Source organism: Bos taurus, chromosome 15 (genome assembly GCF_002263795.3).
Source record: "Bos taurus isolate L1 Dominette 01449 registration number 42190680 breed Hereford chromosome 15, ARS-UCD2.0, whole genome shotgun sequence".
Classification (NCBI taxonomy): domain Eukaryota; kingdom Metazoa; phylum Chordata; class Mammalia; order Artiodactyla; family Bovidae; genus Bos; species Bos taurus.
The window spans coordinates 28,825,339-28,849,100 of record NC_037342.1 but is presented as its reverse complement, the minus strand read 5'-3'; the positions used below and the strand labels follow the sequence as shown (position 1 = coordinate 28,849,100).

Genomic DNA, 23,762 nt, shown 5'->3' with positions numbered 1-23,762 from the left:
CTTTCCCCTTAAATCTAGGCCCTATCTCCTCCCACCTGATAACAGCTCCCTGACAGCTCCTTGGCCCAGGGCCCAATCCCTCTATGCCTCCCTGAAAACTTGCTCTTCAGGGTATTTCTGAGCCAAGGCGCCCAAGACCTGAGGGTGCAGGAGCCCACCCTCAGGAATCCACCCTGCTGGGTGCAGGTGGGGGCTGTGTCCCAACTGCCATCCTGCCCTCTAGGACTTCCAACAGAAGGAGGAGGAGGAGGAGGAAAGAGCCAAGGTACCTGCCCATCTCCCTCCCAGACCCCAGACTGGGGCTCTTGAGTTGGATGAAGGGGGTTTATGTCAGGGAGGGCTCTGCAAAGAAGTAGCTTTCTAAAGGTGGGACAGAGGAATTCTGACTTTTGCTTGCCCTCTCCCCTGGCATCCCTGGATGGATCAATCGATGGACTAGGGTTTTGAGAATTTTTGAGGAAAGTGCTCTCTAAATGTAAAATTCCTCTAGCCGCTAATGCATCTCTCAAACACTTTTTCTGCCCAGTTGTGGAGCCCTCCTGATGTTCTTTAGAGGAGAGCTGGGGGTGTGGAGGGAGGGAATCAAATAATGGGGTAGATTCTAATTCTGACTTGAAGAATCACTTTCTCTGTGACCTTGGCCCACACATCTTACCTCTCTGCGCCTGTTTTTTCATTTGGGAGGCGTATGGATTTTGTAAAGACCCTTTCGGCTCTACGAATTGGTGAGCAGAGATGCAGCTGAGAAGGTGGAGGGCATGGAGGAAACTGGCACATTTTCGGGTCACCAGGATCTAGAGATACCCAGGGAGCTCTGTCCCCTCCCAACCCCCTTCTCTGGGCAGGGGTCACGTTCCTTCCCTTTGGCTCACCTCCTGACTCACCTCAGGCTCCGGCTCCTGAGAAACATAACCCCTGCTGTAAAAATAAATTGAGCAGCGAGGAGGCCTGGCCCTGTGGATCTAGTGTCTGGGACCTCCTGGCAAAGGAGGGGGTGAACGTGCAAACTTGGAGACAGAAAGAGGCTTAGACTTTTTAGGGCCCCAGACCTCTTTGAGAATAATAAGAGCTAAAATGTACTGGGAGCTGACCCTGTGCCTAGAACTCTATTAGCATTTTACATGTGATAATAGCTCATCCAGGGCTTCCCTGGTGGCTCAGTGGTAAAGAATCTACCTGGCAACCAGGAGATGCAGGTTCAATCCCTGGGTCAGGAAGATCCCCTAGAAGAGGAAATGGCAACCCACTCCAGTATTCTTGCCTGGGAAACCCTGGACAGAGGAGCCTGGTGGGCTGTAGTCCATGGGGTTGCAGAGGAGTCAGACACAAGTTAGAGACTAAAGGACAAACAACAACATCTCATCCAGTCTCCATAGGTCTACATCTGATGTCTGTGATGCTTGGGGTGAGCACACAAATGGAAATTACATATATGTCTAAATATAAGTTAAGAATCAAGATAAAAAAGTGTGGAAACTTACCTATTATCTTCTGTCTTTGATGGATTTTTCTCAGTCTTAATTTTAAGGCCAGGGCCCAAAGCCATTCCCTGGTCCACTCTTCCCTGGTCCTTGGAGTATAGGGTCTCTGATGCGTGTCTGGATGTCAGGTTCCACCTGAATGTCAAGTTCCATCCACTCCCCACCCTCTGCAAACAGCTGCCCTTTGCCCTCTCCCCAGGCCTGTGGGTACACATTCTGCATGGGCAGCTCCTAAGAGGATGGGCCCAGGGAAGAGGCTTGCTCAGAATTGGGTCATTTGAACAGAGAATTCCATGATCTCAGGTGTCTGGAGCATGGTCTAGAAGATGAGGTGTAGGGATTACCCTTCCCTGCTGTCCCAGGAACCACTTTTCCAGTGAGGAGGAGGGGGTGTGATCAAAGGAGGGCCAGAGTGAGACCCTCCAAACTCAGCAGCCCAGGGCTGAGGCCCCTGTTGCCCAGGTCTAAGGGTGGCATTGCCCTGAACAATTTCACGAGGTAAATATCACTTTCATCATATTTCAAATGAGGTTTCTGCAGAAGATTGCATAACTTGCTCAAGGTCATCCAACAATAAACGCTGGAGCCGGGACTTGATTCCCCAGCGTATAGCTCCAGAGCCACTGTACCACTATCACAGCTATACTGAATCTTTCTCCCAGGAAAAAAAAGAAAAAACCACATAGACTTCCAGCATTTCCCATACAACCTCAAGGGGTCCATGATCTCTGAATCCCACCAAGGACCCTCAAGTCAAGAAGGTGGGTGGTGGGGGGGCTGTAGCAGGGGTCAGGCCACGAAGTGGAAGCAGGTTTCCAAGTGTGGAACCAGTGTCCAGACAGGCGAAGGATGGAGGGTCAGGAATGCAGACAGGACCTGCGGTGGAGGGAGGGGGCTGGAATGGTTGGGTAGGGGGCCGGAGGAGGAGAGCAGACGTGAGATACTAAACCACTGGGAATAGCACTGTGCGTGGGCGCATGCCTGGGAGTGTGTGTGCTCAGTCCTCAGGACTCTTTGCGACCCCATGAACTGTAGCCCACCAGGCTCCTCTGCTCGTGGAATTCTCCAGGCAAGAATACTGGAGTGGGTTGCCATTTCCTACTCCAGGGGATCTTCCCGACCCAGGGATCGAAACTGTGTCCCTTCCGTCTCCTGCGTTGGCTGGTGGGTTCTTTACCAACCGAGGCACCCGAGACAGGCTCCCTTGTAACTCCAGAGGTTCTGGGAAAAAGCCCTCTGACCTGGCTGTGACCACCCCCCTCCTATCCCGGGCTAATCTACCCCCACTTCAAAACAGAGGCAAGCCTAAGAGAGTCTTCGAGGATTCTGAAGGACACAGGAAACCCTTGGAAGAGGGGGAAAAAGGGAGGTTCGAGGGTGGAGGGGGTGGCCTAGTTGGAAAAAAGAAGTAGTGGCTCCCCAGAGGGTGAATCAGGGCTTGGACCCAACGGTAGGGCCTGGCCGGATTCCGTAACCAGGAGCATCAAGATTTCTGAGGAGTCCATAAAGCAGTGGGAGAGGTTGGTGTGCGGTGGCAGGGGCAGTTTGCAGTTGGAAGCCGGGTCCGTGGGACCCTGTACAGCTGGGCTTCAAGGCTGCACACACGCGCGTCGGCGGCCGCAGTGTACATACAAGCCCGCACACGCCCACCGGCTGCGGCAGTGCCGGCTGCGGGCGACCGAGCGGTCCTTTCGCGGCCCCGGGAGAGGGAGCCGTTACCCAAACTCATGTTCCCCAAAGCAGACATCGCAGCCTTCCAACACCCGAAACGCTCCACCTCGACTCCTCCCCAAACTATCCTCCTAATTGGCAGCTCAGCGCACGGGATGATGCGGGCGGCTGCGGGCGGCCCTGCAGTGCCAAGCCGCAGCCGCCCAGCCCAAGCCGGAGAGGAAGCAAGGGGGTGTGTGTGTGGGGGGGGGGGGCGGTGCTGGGGGTGCGGCCGGCTCCCGGGGCTCCGGGACCTGGAGGCGGGGGCGCCCCGGGCTCCGCGGCGGCCACCGCCCCTCCTGCGGCTGGAGCGCTTCCAGAGCAGAGGCGCAGCGTCGCTCGCCTAGGTGCTAGTTCGGCGGGCCTCCTGGCCCTGCTCGCGTTCCTCCTCCGCGGGCTCCTCCTTCTCCTCCCGCGCCCCCGGCGGCCGCTCCCGCAGCCGGCTCCTCCTCTCCCTCCCTGCCTCCCCCTCCTCGCGCTCTCCGCGCTAACTTTCCCGAGCCCTGGCCAGCGGCGCAGAGCTCCCCGGCAGCCTCCGGCCCCACTGCAGACCGCGGGCTGCGAGCGCGGGTGTGCCCTGTATCCCGTCCCCGCGCCCCGGGGGCGCTCCGGAGAGAACAGAACGATGCCCGGGGCTCGGGACCAAGGCGCAGCCCGGGCGAGATGGCTGGGCATTGGGCTTTTGGGTAAGACAGACACCCGGCTTGGTTTCTTCTACCTCTTGCCCCAACCCTTCCCCCCTCCCCCTCCCCCCAGAGCAGGGAACACTTAGAAGAACAGCACCTTGGATAGGGTGGGCTTTGGAGCGCGGCCCCCAATGAGCGGCTCCAGCTACTTCCAGGACGCCGTTTGGACTGCTGAGCTGCCGGGGGACCTTGCGCCGTCCCCCGCCCCATCCCACCCGCCAGCCCGGAGATTAGTTCTTTGCTGTCTCTAGTGCGTTCAGCTTCAGGAGCTGGAGCTTGGGGCCGCAGAGGTTTAAGCCGGCTGGGCGAACGTGTCTGGGATCGGATGTAGGAGATGCCCGGTGGGTTGCACGTGTGGTTGTTGGGACGCTGGTTTCTACCCCAGCCCGGAGCCCCTTGCAACTTAGATGCGTGTTGCCTGGGCACTGGCGTGCACCAGTTCAAGGCGGGGGAGCGCCCCTTCCTCCTGTCCCTTTTCCGTTTGGCTCCTCTGCTGTCTACTTCCTCTAGTGCCCATTGCCTTCTCTGCAGACTGGATGGTGTTGGAGGGACTTGGAGGATCGTTCAAGCCCTCCTTTAAATTTTATTTATGTTTTTATGGCTCGACACTTGTGGGAATCTTAGTTCTTCGACTAGGGATTGAACCCATGCACTCGGCAGTGAAGGCACCAAATCTTAACCACTGGACTGCCAAGAATTTCCCCCTTTTAGGAAGGATCCTGTCTCTCTTCTTAGGTAAAGATTCCATGGGGTTGGGCGGTGGGACCTGTTTAACCTGCTCTTGGCTCTTCATTTTTGGGATGAGTATGAAGACTAAGGAGCACATCCGGAGACCACAGAAGGAACCCATGATTAGTGTCTATTTTATGCATATGATACTTTTGAACGTCAAACTCCCAGAGATTAGGGAATGACATTTAGTAGTCCAGAATGTAGCCTTTCAGAAGTCAAAGCTGGATTTCAGTGTAAGCCGATTCCATCTCTGGCACCTGCACCTCTTCCTGTTTATATTTGTCAGATTTGGCTTTTGGCAGCTCCCCTCATCGGGTTGGGCACACGATGTAAGCATTTGGGCTGAAAACAGGAAGACAGAAGTCTTTAAGGGTGGCCGCTGCTGCTTCTGCCGAGGTAAACCATGTGCTGACCTGTCATGTTAGCACCTGGGGGTGGAGCGGGGATAAAGTACGTCCTTCACTCAGGAGCCGCTGCTTTTGTTACATCCCTACAGCTGGTGTTCTCTCTTGTAGTTTAGGCACAGGTGTGCTGATTCCACGGTGACCCTAAGAGGTGGGTCTCTGCGAGGCCCGAGGCTTCTCTTCATGGGCAGGGCACAGTGGCCCTCTGCTCCCCCTCATCCCATCTCTGATCACTGTGGCCATGGCAAGGGGAAGGGGTCACTGGGGAATTCACTCACACCACCATTAAACTAGCCTGCTTATCAACACCTCTGGCTTCCCTTTCTCCTATTGCCTGGTTGGCTGGTGGAATGTGAGTGCCAGAGTATTCATAGAAGTTGTCTTCTGTGGGGAACCCCACCATACACCGTGTGTGAGTGTGTGTGTGTGTACACACCAAGGCACAGATTCTTGGTACTTTTCTCCAGGTGGAAACCCCCACATCCTCTAAGCACTGTTTGAGCTGATAGACTAGGGAGGGACAGAGGCCCATTGGAACAGGTTTGGAAGATTCCCTGAGCTACCCTCTGGGAGCCCGGGAGAGAGCAGAGTGATTCGTAGGGGGAGACCAGAAGACCTTAGAACTGGCCCCAGCTGCTCTGCCCCTTGCCCCTCTGGTCTGCCGAGGGAATACAACCTGAGTCCCTCCCTGGACGTTGCCCAGGCAGCCACCGATAAGACCTCGCAGTGGCATTGCTTTGAGCTTGGCAAGAAGACACCATCCTTGGTCTTGGTCCAGGAGGGGAGATGCAGAGATGACTGGACAGCCAAGTAGAGCATCAGAGCTGGCAGGAGCTTTGGAAACCATAGCACAGAGCTCCCCTCAGGATGTAGAAACCACGGTCCAGAGAGGGAAGGTGACTTGCTCACTGGTGTGTAGCCAGTTGATGGCCAGGTAGGCCAGAATCCAGGTCTCTGGGGCTTTGTCACACCAACTTCCCTCTCAGTTAACCACAGTCTGCTGCGGGGGAAGGTCAGCAGGGGTCGTGCTGATGGACTGAAGAAGCAGTGAGCTCGGGAGCCTGAGTGTGGAAGAACAGAGGCTTAGGGGCCCAGAGCTGTTCTCACAACTATGGAAACTGGGTACAGAGTAGTAAGCTCCTAGGAGTCCTCTACCCCTCCAGCTTCCTCTCCCCACATCAAACTCAATCTCCTAGGCGAGATGAAACTGATTTTTGATAATCTGACCAGATGCTCCTTTCTTAAATTGAGACACAGTTTTCAAGACAGCAGTATTGCAACTGAGGCTAAAAGGTGTCAGTCCCTTCCTAAGCACGTGACTGGTAATGTATCTGTCCTACCCACTCCTTACTTGTTGCCTGATCTGCCTAATTGCTGCGATCTCTGTGTAATTATCACTTGTGAGGGTGCTCTGTTGCCCAACCCTCTTTCCCTGGGCATGTATTTATTAAGGACTTGTTTAATGAGAAGGCAATTAAGCAGAGGGTGTTTAGTCCCACTCAGAGGAAGGAAAAGGAAAGGGTAAATAAGCGGTTCATGGCAAAGAAGATGGGAAAGCAGGGAAGAGGAGAAAGATCCCAGGGTTGGGGATTCATTCTTTTTTTGGACGTGCAGGCTTGTGGGGTCCCAAGTCATTATGGCTGCTGTGGCGGGTGGGACCAGCATGTTAGGTAGACCCCAGGCACAGATTCTCCCACCTTGCCCCGCTGCTGAGGGTGTAAGGATCTCTGCAGAAGCCACACCCATTCCATGGCCTGCAAGAGGAGGGATGGGCACACTGCTTGGAATTGTTTGCAAAGCTGGTTTTGTTGAGCATCCAGCGCTGTCTCAGGGGCATGTTTCTATCCTGGCAAAGCTCCTGGGGGTGGGCAGGAAGCCGGCAGGTTGCCTAGGGAGAGGGAGCTGAAATCTTTCCTCTGTCTTTGGGCCCAGGGGCCTTGCCTGGCTCAGCCCTGCCTCCCACAGCCCCCAGGGCCTGCACCCCAGGAGGGGTCTTGTCCTGCTGGCCTCGGCCCACTTTCTCCCTCCCAGCTCTTACTTTGAACCTGACTCCCCTGGGGCCAGTGTATCATCTTCTCTATTAAAGTCAGCCGCGATTCTGCCTGCCTTGCCAGGCAAGCCCGGGAAGCTAAACTTAGAGTGTGCTCCACGCTGCCCCTCTTTCCTCCTCTCGGCCTGTTGGGTATCACTGTACCCGGATATGGGAAAAGGTGGCAGAAGATTTCTGCCTTGGCATTTGACTTGGAATGTCTGATGGTAGATATGAGATCCCCCTTGGTGTATTTAATAAGATTTGCCTGTACAAATATATTTTTACTTTAAATGGGAGGCCTGAGTCAATCCTTAGACATAATCGGGTGGGATAGGAGGGGGCCGATCCGAAAACAGCCAAGAAAATGGCTGTTCTGAGAACGGTTCGGCAGTTAGCGAGCAAAGACAAGGCTTAGGATTGAATTCCACAGGATCACGGGTCAGAGGACTTGTTCCCACCCATCCCAAGATGCAGGAAAGGGACCCCCAATCTGAAACACACACAAGATCACTTGAAATTCTAAAGAGTTTAGTTTGGGACAAAGAAAGTCCTTCTTTATCCGAGGAAGTAGCCACATGGAAATAATTACCTCCAGGAAGTAATACAGGGTGAAAGTATAAAACAGTGCTTGAATGGCTTGGAGATATTGTTGGCTGACACGGGTTGAGTGTCTTGGTTACATCTAGACCTACAGTGGAGGCCAGCCCTGTCCCTCTGCCTCCTTTTACACACTATGTTCCTCTACCCACAGAGAGCCCAGGCCAGAGGGATGCACTCATTGAAGCCCTTCTCATGTTTTATAAGCTCATGTTTTTTTTTAGCTTTATACCAAGCTTAGAAGGTAGGAAAGACAGGCATCCCTGGTTTGAGGATGTAGCACCTCTGACTTTCTCAAGGTCAGCCAGCCAAGTGGGGTCTGCCATGTGCCTCCTGATACATGCATCCTGGCTTGGTCATCCTGCTGAAGTACCTCTCTGAGTCCTCTAGTGGGTCTAGATCTGACTCTGCCCCCTTCTCTCCCCACAGCACAGGCTCACAGGGAAGAAGGCACAGGATGCAGGCTTCCGGATTTGCCCGTGCACGAGCCTCCCAGACACGGCCGATAAGACTTCTGTGTGCTGGGAGGGTGTGCAGTGGAGAAGCCAGGCTTGCTCCCCGTCTCTGATGCTTTAATTCAGGCAGGACTCTGAACTTCATCGTATAAACATCTCTGCCTTCCCTTTGTCCCTTCCAGGCTACGGTGGGAATGGTGATGCTTCACTCTGGGAGTCTGGGAGTCCTGAGTACATTAGAGTTAATTCATCTGCACAGGCACACACACTAATCAGGTGGAAATGCGCACCGTCATGAGTCAGACCTTAGAGAAGTACTTTTCTCCTCTGTCCTGGACTGTTTTTTTTTGTTTGTTTTTGCTTCTATTTAAAGTGATCAAAAAGATTTCGCTTCTGATGGGTATCTCTGGTGCTTGGATAGTCTATTCCAGCTGAGGTTGGGGGGAAGGGGTTTGGCCCCTGACTTGGATCCCCTGTCTCCCCTAGGATCCTGGACACTAGAGGCTGGTGCTGTGGTGCTCCCTGGAACATGTGCTCAGGCTCCGAGGGAGCACTGTAGGCATCAGGAAGCTCCTTCTGCTGAGAGCTTCACCACACTGCACTCCATTCTTTGGTTTGTGGAGGTGGTAGGGGTGGTGAGAAGCAAAACTGAGATCTCCCATCAGAAGGTTGTCTTCTTGGGACTTCCCAGGCAGTCCAGAAGCAAGCAAAACTCCTTGCTTCTACTGCAGGGGGTATGGGTTCAATCCCTAGGTGAGGAACTAAGATCCCACATGCCATGCAGTGTGGCAAAAAAAAAAAAAAAAAAAAACCCAACCAAATTGAAGGCCATCTTTTAGGCAGGAGGGTGTAATCTCATGTCTGGCTCCTGTCTGTAGATCTCTGGGGCAAGGTGGTGAGGGAGGGGAGAAATGAAAAGAAAACCAGGAGCTTTAAGGAGGGCTGGCCCTGACGGCGTTGTTCCCTTGGAGAGGCACCATCACAGAGTGGTGGAAAGCAGAGCTCGGTCTGTAGTCTGCTTATTCCACTTACCAGTTGTGTGGCCTTGAGCAAGTTAATCTCTCTGAGGCTGTTTCTTCATTTTGCATGTTGGGGATAAAAATAATAACTACCTCATTTGGATTATCATGAGGATTAAATGAGACAGTGCCTGTAAAATGCCCATCCTATTTTACCATCAGTGCTCAATTCCAGATCCACCATTTATTATGTGACCCTGTGCAAGTGACTTAACCTCTCTGAGCCTCAATTGTATCATCTGTACAATGAGAAAAATGATACCCATCTTTCGGCATTCTAATCAGAGTTGAAGTTAATAGGTAGAAATCCTCTAGCACAGTGGGGCCCAAAGTGTCATCTCTGATTGCAGCATTTTCTGGGAACCTCTTAGAAATGCAAAATTTCAGGCTCCACTCTAGGTGCTGGATCTGAAACTGCTGGGGTGGGGCCGGCGGAGCTAGCTGTAATCACCTCCAGGTGATTCTGATGCTTTGTGAAAGCCACTGCTCTAGAACAATCCCTGGCACAGAGGAGCTGATCAAAGATTGAAGGCTAATTGAAATGACCCCTCAGCACTAACTGGAACTCTGGTGGGCAAAATCTGCTGTTTTAGGATGTAAGGTAGGGCTTTCTTGCTTTGGGATGCTAGAAATGTCTCTTGTTGACCTTTGTGTGTATGTGCTAAGTTGCTTCAGTCATATCTGACTCTGTGCCACCCTATGGACTGTGGCCTGCCAGTCTCCTGTGTCCATGGGATTTTCCAGGCAAGAATACTGGAGTGGGGTGCCTTTCCCTTCTCAAGGGGATCTTCCTGACCCGGGGATCGAACCTGAACCCATGTGTCTTACATCTGCATTGGCAGACGGGTTCTTTACCACTAGCACCATGTGGGAAGCCCCTCTGTTGACCTTAGGCAAGTCACCAAACCTGTCTGTGTTCAGTTGCTGTGTCTGCAATATGGAGCTATTACGGTACACCACTCAGAGCGTGGCTGTGGGGGTTATATGTAGCCGGCACATAGTAAGTGCTGAGCATATACCAGCAGTTGTTGATAGCTGTTGATCCTGGACTATGGGTTGTTATTTCTGAGCTTTGTGTTAAGAGCAGTCCGCTTTGCCTTCAGAAGTAAAGAGGACATGAAGAAGCTGAGGGAGTCCTAAGGGCAGAGTTGGGCCTCCAGCTCTCCATGGAGCTCCTCTTACTTACTTAAGGCTGCACCACATGGCAGGCGAGATCTTAGTTCCGCAACCAGGGATTGAAACTGAGCCCCCTGCAGTGGGAAGTGCAGAGTCTTAACCACTGGACTGATGGAGAGGTCTCCTTCTTCTAAGTTAAAAAGCATTGCCCAGGTGGCACTAGGCATCCTTATCTCGTGTGTGCAAACCAAGAGGAAGCTGGTTTATGATGTATCGATACAATGAGGAAATTAAGTTTGATGAAAGAGGTCCTTCCCTGAGAATGAGGATGGGAGCAAGGTTGGCAACTTTAAAACAAAGACTGGCCCTATCTGTCTTGGGAACAAGAACAGTTCTGGGAATTGCCTGCAGAGCTGGGAGCTGACTGGCCTGAGAGGGGTTCTCAAGTGGCTCAGCCACTAAACCCAGTTAGTTTAGCCAAGTCTCCTCCCATTTGGGGTCTTGGTTGTCCCATCTCTAAAATCAGGCAGTGGCAACTTAGTGTCTCTAAGCTGAAACCATCCGGGTCCTTTAGGCTCTGACACTGTGGGAACGCCAGGCTGGTGGTCCAAGTAGTTGAGAGAAGCTACAGTCTGGGAAGAGATGCCAGGGAAACTTTGGCATAGGAGGTGGTACAGCCAGGTGTCTGCTCTCAACTGCCCAACTGGAGTCACACTCCAGTTCACATTTACCTCTGGAAGTTGTAGGACTTTGGCCAAGGCACAGGGCACTTTGCTCTTCTGAGCCTTATCTTTCCCACCTGTAAAATGTGATTAATAAGACCCTCCTTCCAGGTGAGAGGTGAATATGCTATGAAATTACTCATACGCAGCCTTAGCCAACATCTCTGCTCAGGAAAAGGTCATTATTCTCAGCATCACTGGGAACCTGAGAAGGACTCTGAGTCCTCACCCGGGGTGACCCTGGTTCATTCAGGGGCAAGGACAGCTAGTGTCTAATTCTGAAACCCCTCCTCCTCATGACCTTGAGGTACAGTGGGGTTGCCTCAAGGACTCTGTAGGACAGGAGGGCCAGGTTCTCTTACAAGAACTCACAAACTCACGAGGCAGGACCCAGAGGCCATGAGTGGAAATTCACAACTGCCACCTGCTCAACTGGCAGCGATGGCATTGGACTGGAAGGTGTGGGAAAGAAGGGGGTGGGGGTGGGGATGGTCCCCGCAGTGGGGCTGCAGGGGGTCGGGGGGCTACTCTGGGTCCGGAGGGGACCACGGGTGCAGCGCCCACTCCAGCCACCGGCTTGCAAGCATCCTGCTGCCCTGAGTTGGCCTCCATCAAGTGTCTCCCGCCCTCACTTTCTCTGAGGTTATTGCTTTACTCCCTCTGATTTCACGGCTGCTGACTGATGCCAAGACATCCCCGTTCCACCCCACCCTGCGGGATGCCCTCTAGGTCCGCCTTGTCTCTCTTTTCTTCTCGAGGTCCCTTTCGGTGGTGGAGCAAAGTCCAGCGGGAGGCATCCCCCTGCCTCTCGGCCCCTTGGGGCAGGTGGGAGCCGCCAGGGTCCGTAATGAGTGGCCGAGGAGCCGGTGTCTGCCGTTTTCCTTTTAGCCACCTCAGGAGACCCGCTCAGCCTCCCAACACCCCTGCCCCGCCAAATCCCGAAAATATCACAAGGGAGTGGCGCACAGCCCTTGGGGAGATTCCCAGTGCGAACAGGAGGCGCAGGTTCTGCACTTGGGGGCCACAGGGACCACATCCGCTGGTTAAGGGGCGCGGACTCGCGGCACGGAGGCCGGGACCTGGTTTTCCTGGGTTGGGGTGACCCCTGGTGGTCACTTAGAGTGTCACAAGGGTTACTAACAGGCTCAGAAGTCCATCCAGCTCAGGCCAAGAGGGAGAATCAATCACGGAGGTAGTCCAGGCAGAGTTGGTTAAAGTAAAGAGAACCATCTTCCTAATATTGACACAGAGGGCAATAGAGACATCCCTGCCTGACCATGCCACTGCACTCCACCGGAGAGGTCCCTTCCAGGGCTGCAGGCTGGAGGTTCTGGTGGGGTTTTACTCAGGGAGGTGGTGCCCCTCACACAGGTCTCTTCCTGCTCCCGGTGTCCCTGTCGCTGGAGGTGTCAGTGGGAAAGGCCACCACCATCTACGCTGTCAACGGCACGGAGATCCTGCTACCCTGCACCTTCTCCAGCTGCTTTGGCTTCGAGAACCTACACTTCTGGTGGTCCTACAACAGCAGTGATACATACAAGATCGTAAGTAGCCGGAGAAGGGATGGGGCAGCTCAGATCCTCCTCCGGGGTTTGTCCCCTCACCCCTGCCTCCCACCCCAGGCTATGGTCCTTTCTGGACTGACCCTTCAATGATGGTCTCCAGGGATGCATCTTTGGTCACCCTCACCTTTTATTTATTTTAAAAATACATGTATTTCGTTCTTTTTGGCTGCACTGGGTCTTTGACATTTTCTTTGGTTGCAGCTAGTGGAGGCTACCTTCTAGTTCGGTGCACGGGCTTCTCACTGCAGCGGCCCCTCTGGCTGTGGAGCAGGGGCTCTGGGGCACATGGGTTCAGTAGTTGTGGTGCACAGGCTTAGTTGCCCCGTGGCATGTGGGATCTTCCCGGACTAGGGATCGAACCCGTGGCCCCTGCATTGGCAGGCGGATTCTTAACCACTGGACCTCTAGGGAAGTCTCTCTCCCAGTATTCTTTCCAGAGCCTGTCTAGACAGATCTATGTGGGAAGGATGCTTAGATTTTTGTTGCTAGAATTTGGGGTGGAATTCCTGTCTAGAGTCCTCTGTCTGGTCTGAAGAAATACCGGAAACTTGGTTAGCTGGTGTAAATATTAATAATTTAATTTAAAAAGCAGAAGAGACAAGACATTTGGAAGACTTGGAGACGGAGAATGAGAAGAGTCCAAACAGGAGAAGGGCTGGGGAATAGGCCTTGGAAGGATGGAAGGGGATGCTGGAGAAGAGAAGGGTCCAGGGCTTTGGCTGGGGGTGGGGATGGAGAGTCAGCAATTGTTTTTTAAATGTTTCTTTACGTATTTGACTGCACCAGATCTTAGTTGTGGCAAGCAGGATCTTTAGTTGTGGCATGTGGGATCTAGTTCCCTGACCAGGGATTGAACCCAGGCCACCCTGCATTGGGAGTGTGGAGTCTTAGCCACCGGACCACCAAGGAAGTCCCAGCATGTGCTTTTTGAGTACTCTGCAACCTAGTAGGGGACTGGAAGTCACAAGAGACCAACTCTGGATGTAATTAAACACTGAACTCAGAGGGTGCCGATGCACTGCCCTGTGGGATTGATCCACATCTTGATGGAGGGTCAGAATTCAGGCAGATAGGGGATGAGGTGCTAGCAAAAGCTGGAAGGAATGACAGAGGGAAGCGAGTGTGGTATTAACAGGCTTTTATGTGGTATTAAAAGGCTTTTATGAAGAAAGCAGTAAAAGTCATGCTACATTCTAGGGAGACCTTAGTAACAGAAATTGGGTTTAGCCTGAAGCAAGTAAAATCCAGGTTAGACAGACAGATCTATCGATAAGCGTGGGAAACCAAGGGGAAGGGCTCTTCCTGACCTGGGCAGGAAGGTGCCCAAGGAGTGGGCTGGAGTGATGTCATGACTCTAGAAAGGACTCTGATTTTTTTCTTGGCCCCCTCCTTGCTCCCATCTTCCCACACAGCTCATAGATGGGACTGTGAAGAATGAGAAATCGGACCCCAAGGTGAAATTGAAAGATGATGACCGCATCACTCTGGAGGGCTCCACAAAGGAGAAAATGAACAATATTTCCATTTCGCTGAAGAACCTGGAGTTCAGCGACACGGGCAAATACACCTGCCACGTGAAGAACCCCAAGGAGAATGATTTTCAGCACCAGGCCACCATCTTCCTCCAAGTTGTTGATAAATGTACGTAATGGGTCTGGGACAAGGGCAATGGCGTTGGAAGGACGGGGCTGGGGGTGGGTACCCATCTCAGTGTAATGGTGAAATGGACCATTGGTGTTTTCTTTCACTTTATGCTTTCAAGGGCAACTGGAGTTACATCTGGAAACTCGAATAACTTAGTGTGAATACTTATTCTGCCACTGAATAGCTTAAGATATACACTGAGGCCCTCTGAGCCTTGTTTTCCTCATATGAAGATCTGCCTTCTCTTAGGGTTGCTGTGAGAGTTCCAGAAGCTATATGGAAGTGTGTTGTGAAGTTCTCCTTATGTGTTGATTATTACTGCTCTTGTGTATTCTGTTAGCAACAGCTGATTGAATGCCATGTAGGACCAAAAAGTGCTATGAATGATACACTCAAAGAATTGACAGGTCAGGGTAGGACAGAAGACAAGTAAACACATAACTGAGATGGGGCAAAGCATGCAAAGCCAAAGCGAAGGAGATTAAAAATATATTTATCTATTTATTTGGCTGAGCCAGATCTTAGTTGAGGCATGCGGGCTCTTAGTTGCCACATGTGGGATCTAGTTCTCTGACTAGGGCTTGAACCAGGGCCCTCTTCATTAGGAGCTCAGAGTCGTAAGTTCCAGTAGAGATTGATAAGAATGGTCTCTCCTCTCTGGGGCTTAAGTCCTGGTTGAGGGGATTCCAATCCGACAATGGTGGAACAATTAGACAATGAGGAAACATGTGATGAGGGTATCCCATGACCCCGACACTGGACGTGTTTAGAGAAAGGGCTGAAGGAGTTAAGACTGGGTGGGCATCATGGAGAGGGGAGCCTGGAAGGCTGGCGAGGCATGGAAGCAGAGAAAAAGGAAGGAAACTTGCTTAAGCATCCTGATTGTGTTGTGTTTCTTGTGTTCCTGGGGATCCACTGCTCTCCTGGATGATGTGGGATTCCTGCAGAGAAGATGCTCATGATTCTGCAATTTTTTGGAGTTAGGGCCATTAAGATTCTCAGGTGGGTTGGATATAGGGGTTTGAGAAAAAGAGAGGAGTCAAGGATGACTCCAAGGATTTTGGTCAGAGCAACTCAAAGGATGGTGTTTTCTCAGCAGAGATGGAGGAGATTGTGGGTGGAACAGGTTTGGGAAGTCAGGAGGTCAGTTTTCAGATGAGGGAACTGAGGCTAGAAGGGTTAAGTGACCAGCTGTAGGCTATTAGTGACTATTGGTGACCAGCTCATTTGTGACGGTGGAAATCCTGTTGTTGAAATCCAGATTACCTGGCTACTGTGTCTTCTGGCTGCATAAGAGGTATTGCAGGGAGACTCTCAATTTTTTTTTCTGCATGGGTAAAAGGAAACCTAGAAGGAGGCAATGAAAGTCTCATGCTTGAGGGTCAAGTCAAACCTGGATGCTGTGGTCCCCAAGTCTGAGTTATTCCAGAACTTGTTGTGTGGGTGTCTGCGGGAGGGCGTATGTGTGGAGCACAGGGGGAGAGGGACGACTTCCTGTTATGCCTTAGCCTGACGGATGCCATATTCTAGCTTCTCCTGCTTCCTGCTGGGGTGGGCGTGTCCCAGATGCCCAGGTTGGAGGCTGGGGAGCTGCTGGGCTGCCGTGGTGCTCCAGGTGACTCCTGCTCTCCTTCTCCACCCCTCTTCTTTCCCTTCTCTGACCATGAAGTGGAAGAAGTGGACAACACTGTGACCCTCATCATCCTGGGTGTCGTGGGCGGGGTCATTGGGCTCCTCATCTTCATCCTGCTGGTTAAGAAGTTCATTGCCTTCATCATCAAGAAGACTCAGGAGAAGAAGTAAGTTGACTCCTGCCTTCCCACTGGCCCGCCACCCATTCTCATCTCATGGGTGTTCCAGCATCCTCTCATCCACCATCATATATCCCCATCTGCCTTCATCCTTCCATCTATCTCCTAATCCCTCCTCTCTCCCTAATTCTTCTACTCTCTTTTTTATCCCTGCCCCGCTCCTTTCATCTTTCAGCCTTATTCTTCATCTCACTCCCTTTCCCCCATCCGCTCAGGAGGTGTTTATTGAATACACTGACTTCACTGAGAACATACATACAACTCATCTGCTCTACCTCATTCCCCCGTCTTCCTGCCCATCCCGTTATTTGTACCATCTCAATCTAAAGTCCTACCAAAGGCTTTAAAATGCATTTTTTTTTTTTTTAGATCAGGGGAAATAATGAGATTCTGCATACAGAAACTCTAAAATGGGAAGATCCTTCTAGGGTGATGGGAGTCTTTTATTGTGAAATTCTGAAAATTCAAATGAAGGAGAGAAAAACAGTCTGAAAAGGCTGATATGACTACCCGGGAAGCCCTAGGACAAATTCAGGTATAAAGACAGATATTTGTAAGAGGAACGAGAAGAAAGATCGGGAGGTACAAAGGGTGCAGCCCACACTTACCCAGAATTGCCAGAGCTGGCAGGTTCCATGATTGAATGCTGCAAAACCCAGAGCAGACCAAAGGCATTTGAAAGTTGTGTTCTTGGCAAGAAAGATGAGATGAGGCAGGCCTTCCATTGAAGCAGAGAGGGTGAAAGTAAGTAGGAGAAGCAAGGGAGAAGCAGAAGATAGAAGGAGAAGATCTGTTGGGGTTGGCTTCATGCTGCTTTGTTGAGAAGAAATTAGGCTGAAAAGGGCACTGGTCAGAAAGGAAGGCAGCTGAAGGCAGGGAGAGAATTTTAGAGATTGGCAGAGGGGAGGGAGAGCTGGGAGGACTGGTTGCGATGATGAACTCTTGGGCTATCTAGCTGCATCATGGTCAGAGGCTGGGAGGATTTCAGAGATCTTGAGAGGAGTCTGGAGCATGGATTCAGACCAAATTGTGTTTTTAATAATCAGTCTTACTATTGCTGGTGAGAAAATTTGGAGAACAAAGAGACATTTGTGGTCAGCCTTGCAAGATGGATATGAGTTAAGTCCCAGGGAGGGTGAAGAGAACGTTGTTCTGTAGGGGGAACTGCTGAGAGCAAAGACAGCCAGCCTGGGAAGCGAGCATGTTGTGGAGAACAGGCGTTTGTGGTTGCTGTTGTTGAGAGAGTGGGGGTGGGGTCAGGAGGAAGGGGGGAAACCCGCAAAGGGGGTGGGGACAGACCCTTGAGGACCCTTGAGGCTGAGATTGGCTTTCCTCTGACCACAGGGGAGCTGGGGAGGGCTTGCAGGGCCTGGCTTCATCAGAGGACCTGGAAGAAAGGGTCTGGTGTTGATGGGCACAGGGACTGGGAAGGCAGAGGCTAGAGGTGGGAGACAGGCCAGGAGGAAGCCTGAGAGGGTCCTCTGAGCAGCGAGGTAGGCCTGCGTGACAGTAAAGATGTGGTGGCTTCCTGAGAAGAAGGGAGGTGTGGGGCAGCATCTTATGATCAGTTCTGGGCTTTCACATGTGAGGGTGTTCCCTCTGCCTCGAACGTCTCCTCCCTCTTTTCCTGCTCATCTTTCTTGGTCTCAGCTTAAATGATGCTTCCAAAGGGCCCTCCCTGACCCTAGAAGGAGCCCTCTTAGGCTGAGTCCCTCCCTGGCATGCCCCACCCCCGTCCTGCCATTTACTGCATTGTGCTGCAGGTACTTGTTTAATAGCATATTCCCTGGAAGACTGCAGGTTTTTGGAGAGCAGGCACCTTGTCAGTTGGACACCTTTGTAGCCTGACACAGTGCCTGGTAGCTAGCAGGGTCTTTGGAAAGAAATATGGATGGTTAGGTGGATAGGAATTGGCTAGACTGACCATTCCTTAGGTTTAGAGATAGGCAGGTAGGTAGATAGATGATAGACCCATCTGAATAGGGGTCTTTAGTGGTATGTCACAGGCTCTGTTTGTTCATTGTTATTACTGATTTAAACTACACTAAGAATGACATGGGCTCTGGTGGCTCAGGGGTAAAGAACCAACCTGCCAATGCACTAGACACAGGTTCGATCCCCGGGTTGGGAAGATCCCCTGGAAAAGGAAATGGCAACTCACTCCAGTAGTCTTGTCTAGGAAATCCCACGGACAGAGCAACCTTGTGGGCTACAGTCCATGGGGTCGAAAAGAGTTGGACACGACTTAGTGACTAAACAACAACAACAGGAATGATACGCTTATCAAATTTCCAGAAACCTAGCCACTGTATTGGATGGATAACAAAATTGGGATCTGGGAGGATATTTTTTAATTTTTTTTTAAATTGAAGTATAGCTAATTTAGTGTTGTGTTGGTTTGCTGGAATCACAGCAAAGTGGTTCAGTTGTACATACCTACATATTTGTTCTTTTTCAGATTCTTTTCCATTGTGGTTTATTATCAGATATTGAATATAGTTCCCTGTGCTATACAGTAAGGCATTGTGGTTTATCTATTTTATATAATAGTAGTTTGTATCTGTTAATCCCTAATTTATCCCTCCCCCTTTGGTAATTATAAGTTTTTTTCTATCTCTGTGATTTTCTGTTTATGCTTTGTAAAGAAGTTCATTTCACTCATACTTTAGATTCCACATATAAGTATATATGGTGTTTCTCTGTCTGATCTACTTCACTTAGTGTGATAATCTCTATGTCCATCCATGTTGCTGCAAATGCATTATTTCATTATTTTTATGGCTGAGTAATATTTCACTGTATACATGTACCACATCTTCTTTATTCATTCGTCTATGGATGGACATTCAGATTGTTTCCATGTCTTGGCTATTGTAAATAGCGCTGCTATGACCTTTGGGGTGCATGTATCTTTTTGAATTAGAGTTTTCTCTGGATATATGCCCAAGAGTGGGATTGTCGGATCATATGGCAACTCTATTTTTAGTTTTAAAAAACTAAACCTCCAAACTGTTTTGCATAGTGGCTGCACCAATTTACATGCCCACCAACAGTGTAGGAGAGTTCCCTTTTCCAGATTTAGGAGCATAGGCTGGAGGTATAGACTAAATCCTGCAAGATGAAATTGATGAAGATGAAATGTTAAATCTCTCCTGAAGGCCTCAAACTCAGCTACACAAGCCCAGGGTGAGGCTAAGATGTAGTTTAGTGACAAAAGCCATGAAAAAGACTTGGAAGTTTTCATGGGCCAAAATGTAGGAGTAATGCAGCAGTCAGGTCTTCTCTGGAGCACCCTGTGCGGCCTGGCCACTGCTGTTGGGGGGTCTTGTACTTAAGACTGGAACATGCCCAGCACAGGGTGGCCGGGGTGGTGCCCGTTCTGGGGGGTATTCCCACCTGCCCACCTCTCCTTCCTCCTGCCCCATCCCCCGCCTCTGCCCGCACCTGCCTACCCTTCCATCTCATTTTGCTACCTCTAGTCCCAGAGAACTTCAGGAGGAAGGGCCTGCAGGGCCTGGGTGAGGAGCTACTTGCCCTGGGCATCCTGTCTGCTGGCCTGGACCCTTCCCCTGGCTTGGCACAGCCTGACATCTACCCTGGTTTGGGCTCCCCTCATTACTGACCCCTGGGAGGAGTGACTGGTACCCTTGCCCTCTGCCATGTTGAGATGACCTGGTGATGCTGGCCTTACTGAGTACTTCCTGTGGCTCAGGCACTGTTCCAAGTGCTCCCTGGCTCCTCCCAGTAATCCCATGAAGAAGGGGCCATTGCAGCCATTTTTTAGACAAGGAAATGGAGGCAGAGAGGGTGGGCGATCTGGCCTCTGGCTACCGTGGCACTACAGAAGGCCAGGGAGAGGCTCGGGGCTGGCACAGGGGGCCACGGCTCCCCTCCCACACAGTTTTACCCACTACTTGGCTCTCCCTCTCACCACTGCCTCCCCTCTCTCCTTTCTCCCTCTCAGGAAGGAGTGCCTCGTGAGTTCCTCAGGGAACGATAATACCGAGAATGGGTTGCCCGGCTCCAAGGCGGAGGAGAAAGCACCAACCAAAGTGTGAGCCCTGCGTGGGGCCAAGCAGCTGCTGGGAGCCTCACTTTCCTATGATGAAGCCGATGCTTGAGCCGTGTCCGTGACCCCATGTGCCTGAGACATCTGCTGCTTGGCTCAAACTGTAGTCTTCCCCGGGCGGGGAGAAACTGGGGTCCTGTCCCGCCTGCCCCACCCGCTACCTCCCACCAGGGCTCCCCAGGGACAATGGCTGGCCAGGGAAAGGAACCCGCGGAAGGTTCAGGAAAGGAGGGGCTGAGGCGGTGTGGATGGCCTGTTCCCCGACACCGGGGTAGATGGTCTTCAGTGCCCCCCACCCTAGATGAGGAGCACCTTGGTTTTCCTCCTGATGTCTCTTTGTGAGAGACTTGGGGGGTCGCCGAGGGCTGCCCCAGTAGTTGGACCCTGAGTATGGAAGACTAACCCTTTTATGGCGGGAGTGGCCGGAGGACTCTCTACAGGCTCTGGGGGTTTGGGGGTTGCTGGAAGGATCCTGCAGGGAGAGGCTTCGATGGATACCTGGTTCCCCATGTCCCTCCAGTGAGGAACTTCCCTCCCCCTACGCCGACCCCTGGGTGCCTGCCTGCCTTGGTTCTTCCCCTTCTCCCCCGCTGCTCGGAGTCCCTGAAGACTCCCAGCTAGGGCTGCCACTTTGTGCTAGGGGGTCCTAGCCCACCTGGTCTGCTTTTCTAATCTCTGGGTTCCGAAGGGCTCATGAATGGGTCCCTCAGGATGTCCCAGAGCACTGGGCGCCACTTATTTCTTTCCTAGAATTTCTGTTCGGGGCGTCAGGGCCGTAGAACGCCCACCAACGCCGGCTGCCCCTTCTCCTTGGCCTGGCAGGACCGTGGCCGCTCGTGGGAACTCCCAACCGGCTCCGCCCTGCTGCTCTTCATCCGAAGCAGCAGGTGGCGCCATCTCGCTTGAGGAGCTGCTCGCTCCTGTGTTCCTCTCGCTTCTCCCCTCCCAGGGTTGTTCACCTCCATCCCCGGGTCAAGGCTTGCCTTCGCCTCAGGGACCCTCTTGCTTTGAATGAGAGGGCTCTTGGGTTGTCTGGCTGCTTCCTGCTCAGCTGTCTCCTCCATCCTCAGCCTGGGGTGGGGGAAGGGCAGGTAGAGAGTGCCCACAGTTTTCCTCTGCTTTTCCACGCACTGGTTTGCACACCGCTTGTGTGTGGGGCTAGACTGTGCCTTAGCTCCTGAGTCCTGGCTCATAAGGTCTTCGACCCCTTCCTTCAGCCCACGTGGAACAGCCAACTCTGGTGGGGCCCTGGTGAGGGGTCCCCAGCCGCCCACACTCAGGGTCAGGCAAGGGACCGGGGAGCTAACGCCCCCTGGGCCAACAGCTGAGTCCTGGAGGCATCTGCCAAGTGCTCCCTGGGGCCCTGCCATGTCATGGTGTTTTCCCTGTGAGTTGATGAAGTGGGGGATGGACGGGGCTGTGATCATGGAGGAATCCACCATCTGCTTCCACCCACCTCCATCTCTCATTAAATTTCTGACACTCTGTCCTTTGGGGCCCTGGGAGGAATGAGAGGGGAGTAGCCCCTTTTTCAAAGTGTATGGGGACTGCCTAAGGGCTCTCCCTGCCAAAAATCAGCAGTGAACATCCCAGCAAGGGCCCACTCAGATCTGCTTCCGTCCCTTGTGTCTTCCTTCTCCCATCCTGGGCTCAGGTTCAGGCTTTCCTGTCTTTAGGAGCAGACAGACCAGAGCCACCAGTTATTCTGGAAACGTATTAGGTTCCCTTCATTTAGAACCGTTTTCTTTTCCTTTCCCAGCTTCAGCATTTGGACAGGCTTGGGCTCCTCTGACTTCCCTGAGAGGAAACCAAGGCATACAGAGTATGGGAGAGGGAGAGCATCATCCTCTATATTCCTGGGTCTGCTGCTGACTCATAGGCAGATCATGTAACTTCTCTGGGCTCAACTTTTCCTATCTGTAAAATGGGGTAATAATACTTACCTACTTCACAGGACTGTAAGACTTGGAAAGTTTTGGTTTAAAAATGTCTTTTTGGCTTGGAAAGGGATTTAGGAGTTCAGGTATCAAAGTTGGAGGGAGTGTTCCAAGTCTATCCTGTCCTCTGCGTCCTATCCCTATAGTGCACACACTCACACACACACACACATACACACATTCTCACTCTTTTCTGTCTCTCTCTTCCCACCCACCCCCTGCCCTTAGAATTATTTTAGCTTTTGTAATGTTAGAAACCTTGGCTCTGATGCTTAAAGCTTCTTGTCCATGGCTTTTGTTTGGTAGTTTTCCATAGAGGTGATTGGAACTGTAGAGGGGGACACTTTAGATTGCTCCAAGGCCTGAGGACTCATGGCTACTGCCGTTTAATGAGCGTGAGGGCTAAGGATGTTCAACTCAGTCCCCACAACAAAGACTGTCCTGCCCCAAGGCTGGGATTATACCCATGGAGAAGCTCTGGCATGAACTTGCAGTGGAAGATGTGTGGGCAAAGCCATCTTCCCAAGCAGACCCTCAGCGCGTGCAGGTCTCTGAGAGGGATCTTCAGGGGCTGGTGAGGGTGTTTTCAGGGTGTGTGGGCTAGAGAGCATTCACAGTATTGAACTTGGGAGCCCAGGACACATGCAGTTTCTCTGACACTAAAGTCAGGAGACCACAATCAAAGTCTTTCCCACTCCCCCTTCCTTGACCCCCAAGTAGGACCTGAGCATTCCAAGCCTTGGGATTCTCCTGATGTAGGAATTGTGCAGAAGGCAGCCAGAACGAGCCTGGAGAGGTCTGGGAGGACAGCTGGTGGAGCTCAGACTTTCACATCTGGCTGGCTGCCCACAGCTGGATGCAAAGGGAGGGGTGTAAGAGCAAGCTCCTGAGATGGAGGCAGCCGAGGGTGTGCCTGTGTGGACTGAGCGTGTGGAAATGCGTGGCTGTGGTGTGGGTGGGCCATGCATGGGCATGCGGATGTATGGAGCTATGTATAAAGGCTGAGTGTGCCTGAGATGGGGGAGCTTCTATACATTTCAGAGCCATCTTTCCTGTTGGGGCACCTGGAATCTGAGAAAGAATAAGAGACAGAGGGAGAGACCAGCTGTGCTCCTGGGTCGCATAACACACCATGATGCCATCTCACTGTCACAGCTGCCGTCAGAGTGTGGGGGGGAGGGGGTGCTAGGAGAGGGGACTTCTCTGGGGGAAATCCTACAGCTTGCTTGACTACTGTGTCCCAGGGAGTCCCTACCCTCCCACCTCCCACCTGATACGCAGTGCTTTCGACTATCTTATGCATGGTTTATCCCTCTGGCTTGGATAACAACAATACTCATAGTCAATTTCCTGTAAAACTATAGATCAAAACAATGCAGCACAAACGGGCCTTGTGGGGGCGGGCCTTAGATCTGCGGGTGCCTCTGGGAGGCGCAGATGTGTACACACCAAGCACTTACTTGTGTTCAAGCACAGAACGAACGTGAGCTGACTGACTGTCTTGCCTTGACAACATGTTTTGCTTTGTAGAATTTTATTTAGTTTTGCCTTGGATGAAATAAAAATTATGTTTAATAGAAACAGTTTGGGGTTTCTATCCTTGGCTAATTGGAAGTTGGGGTCCAGTTTTATTACTTTGCCAGCTGAGCCTCAGTCTCCTTGTGTCTGAAACGTCCCCTGCCTTGGTGAGATACCAGATGTAAAAAGTCTAAGAATGTCTGCTGTATTCATAGGCATTCAGGTTGTATTAGTGCTGATAGTACTTCTCCTTCCCCAAAGAAG

General features: G+C 52.0%; 1 protein-coding gene across 1 annotated transcript; it reads left to right on the top strand.

Moving 5' to 3' along the window:
* The first annotated feature begins 3,696 nt into the window (after nucleotides 1-3,696).
* Nucleotides 3,697-23,561, top strand: SCN4B (sodium voltage-gated channel beta subunit 4). The gene is given in 5 exon segments (NM_001076912.1): nucleotides 3,697-3,877; nucleotides 12,326-12,498; nucleotides 13,932-14,160; nucleotides 15,833-15,962; nucleotides 19,939-23,561. Coding segments are annotated over 5 exon segments (687 nt in total). The 5' UTR covers nucleotides 3,697-3,816; the 3' UTR covers nucleotides 20,033-23,561.
* The last annotated feature ends 201 nt before the right edge of the window (nucleotides 23,562-23,762 follow it).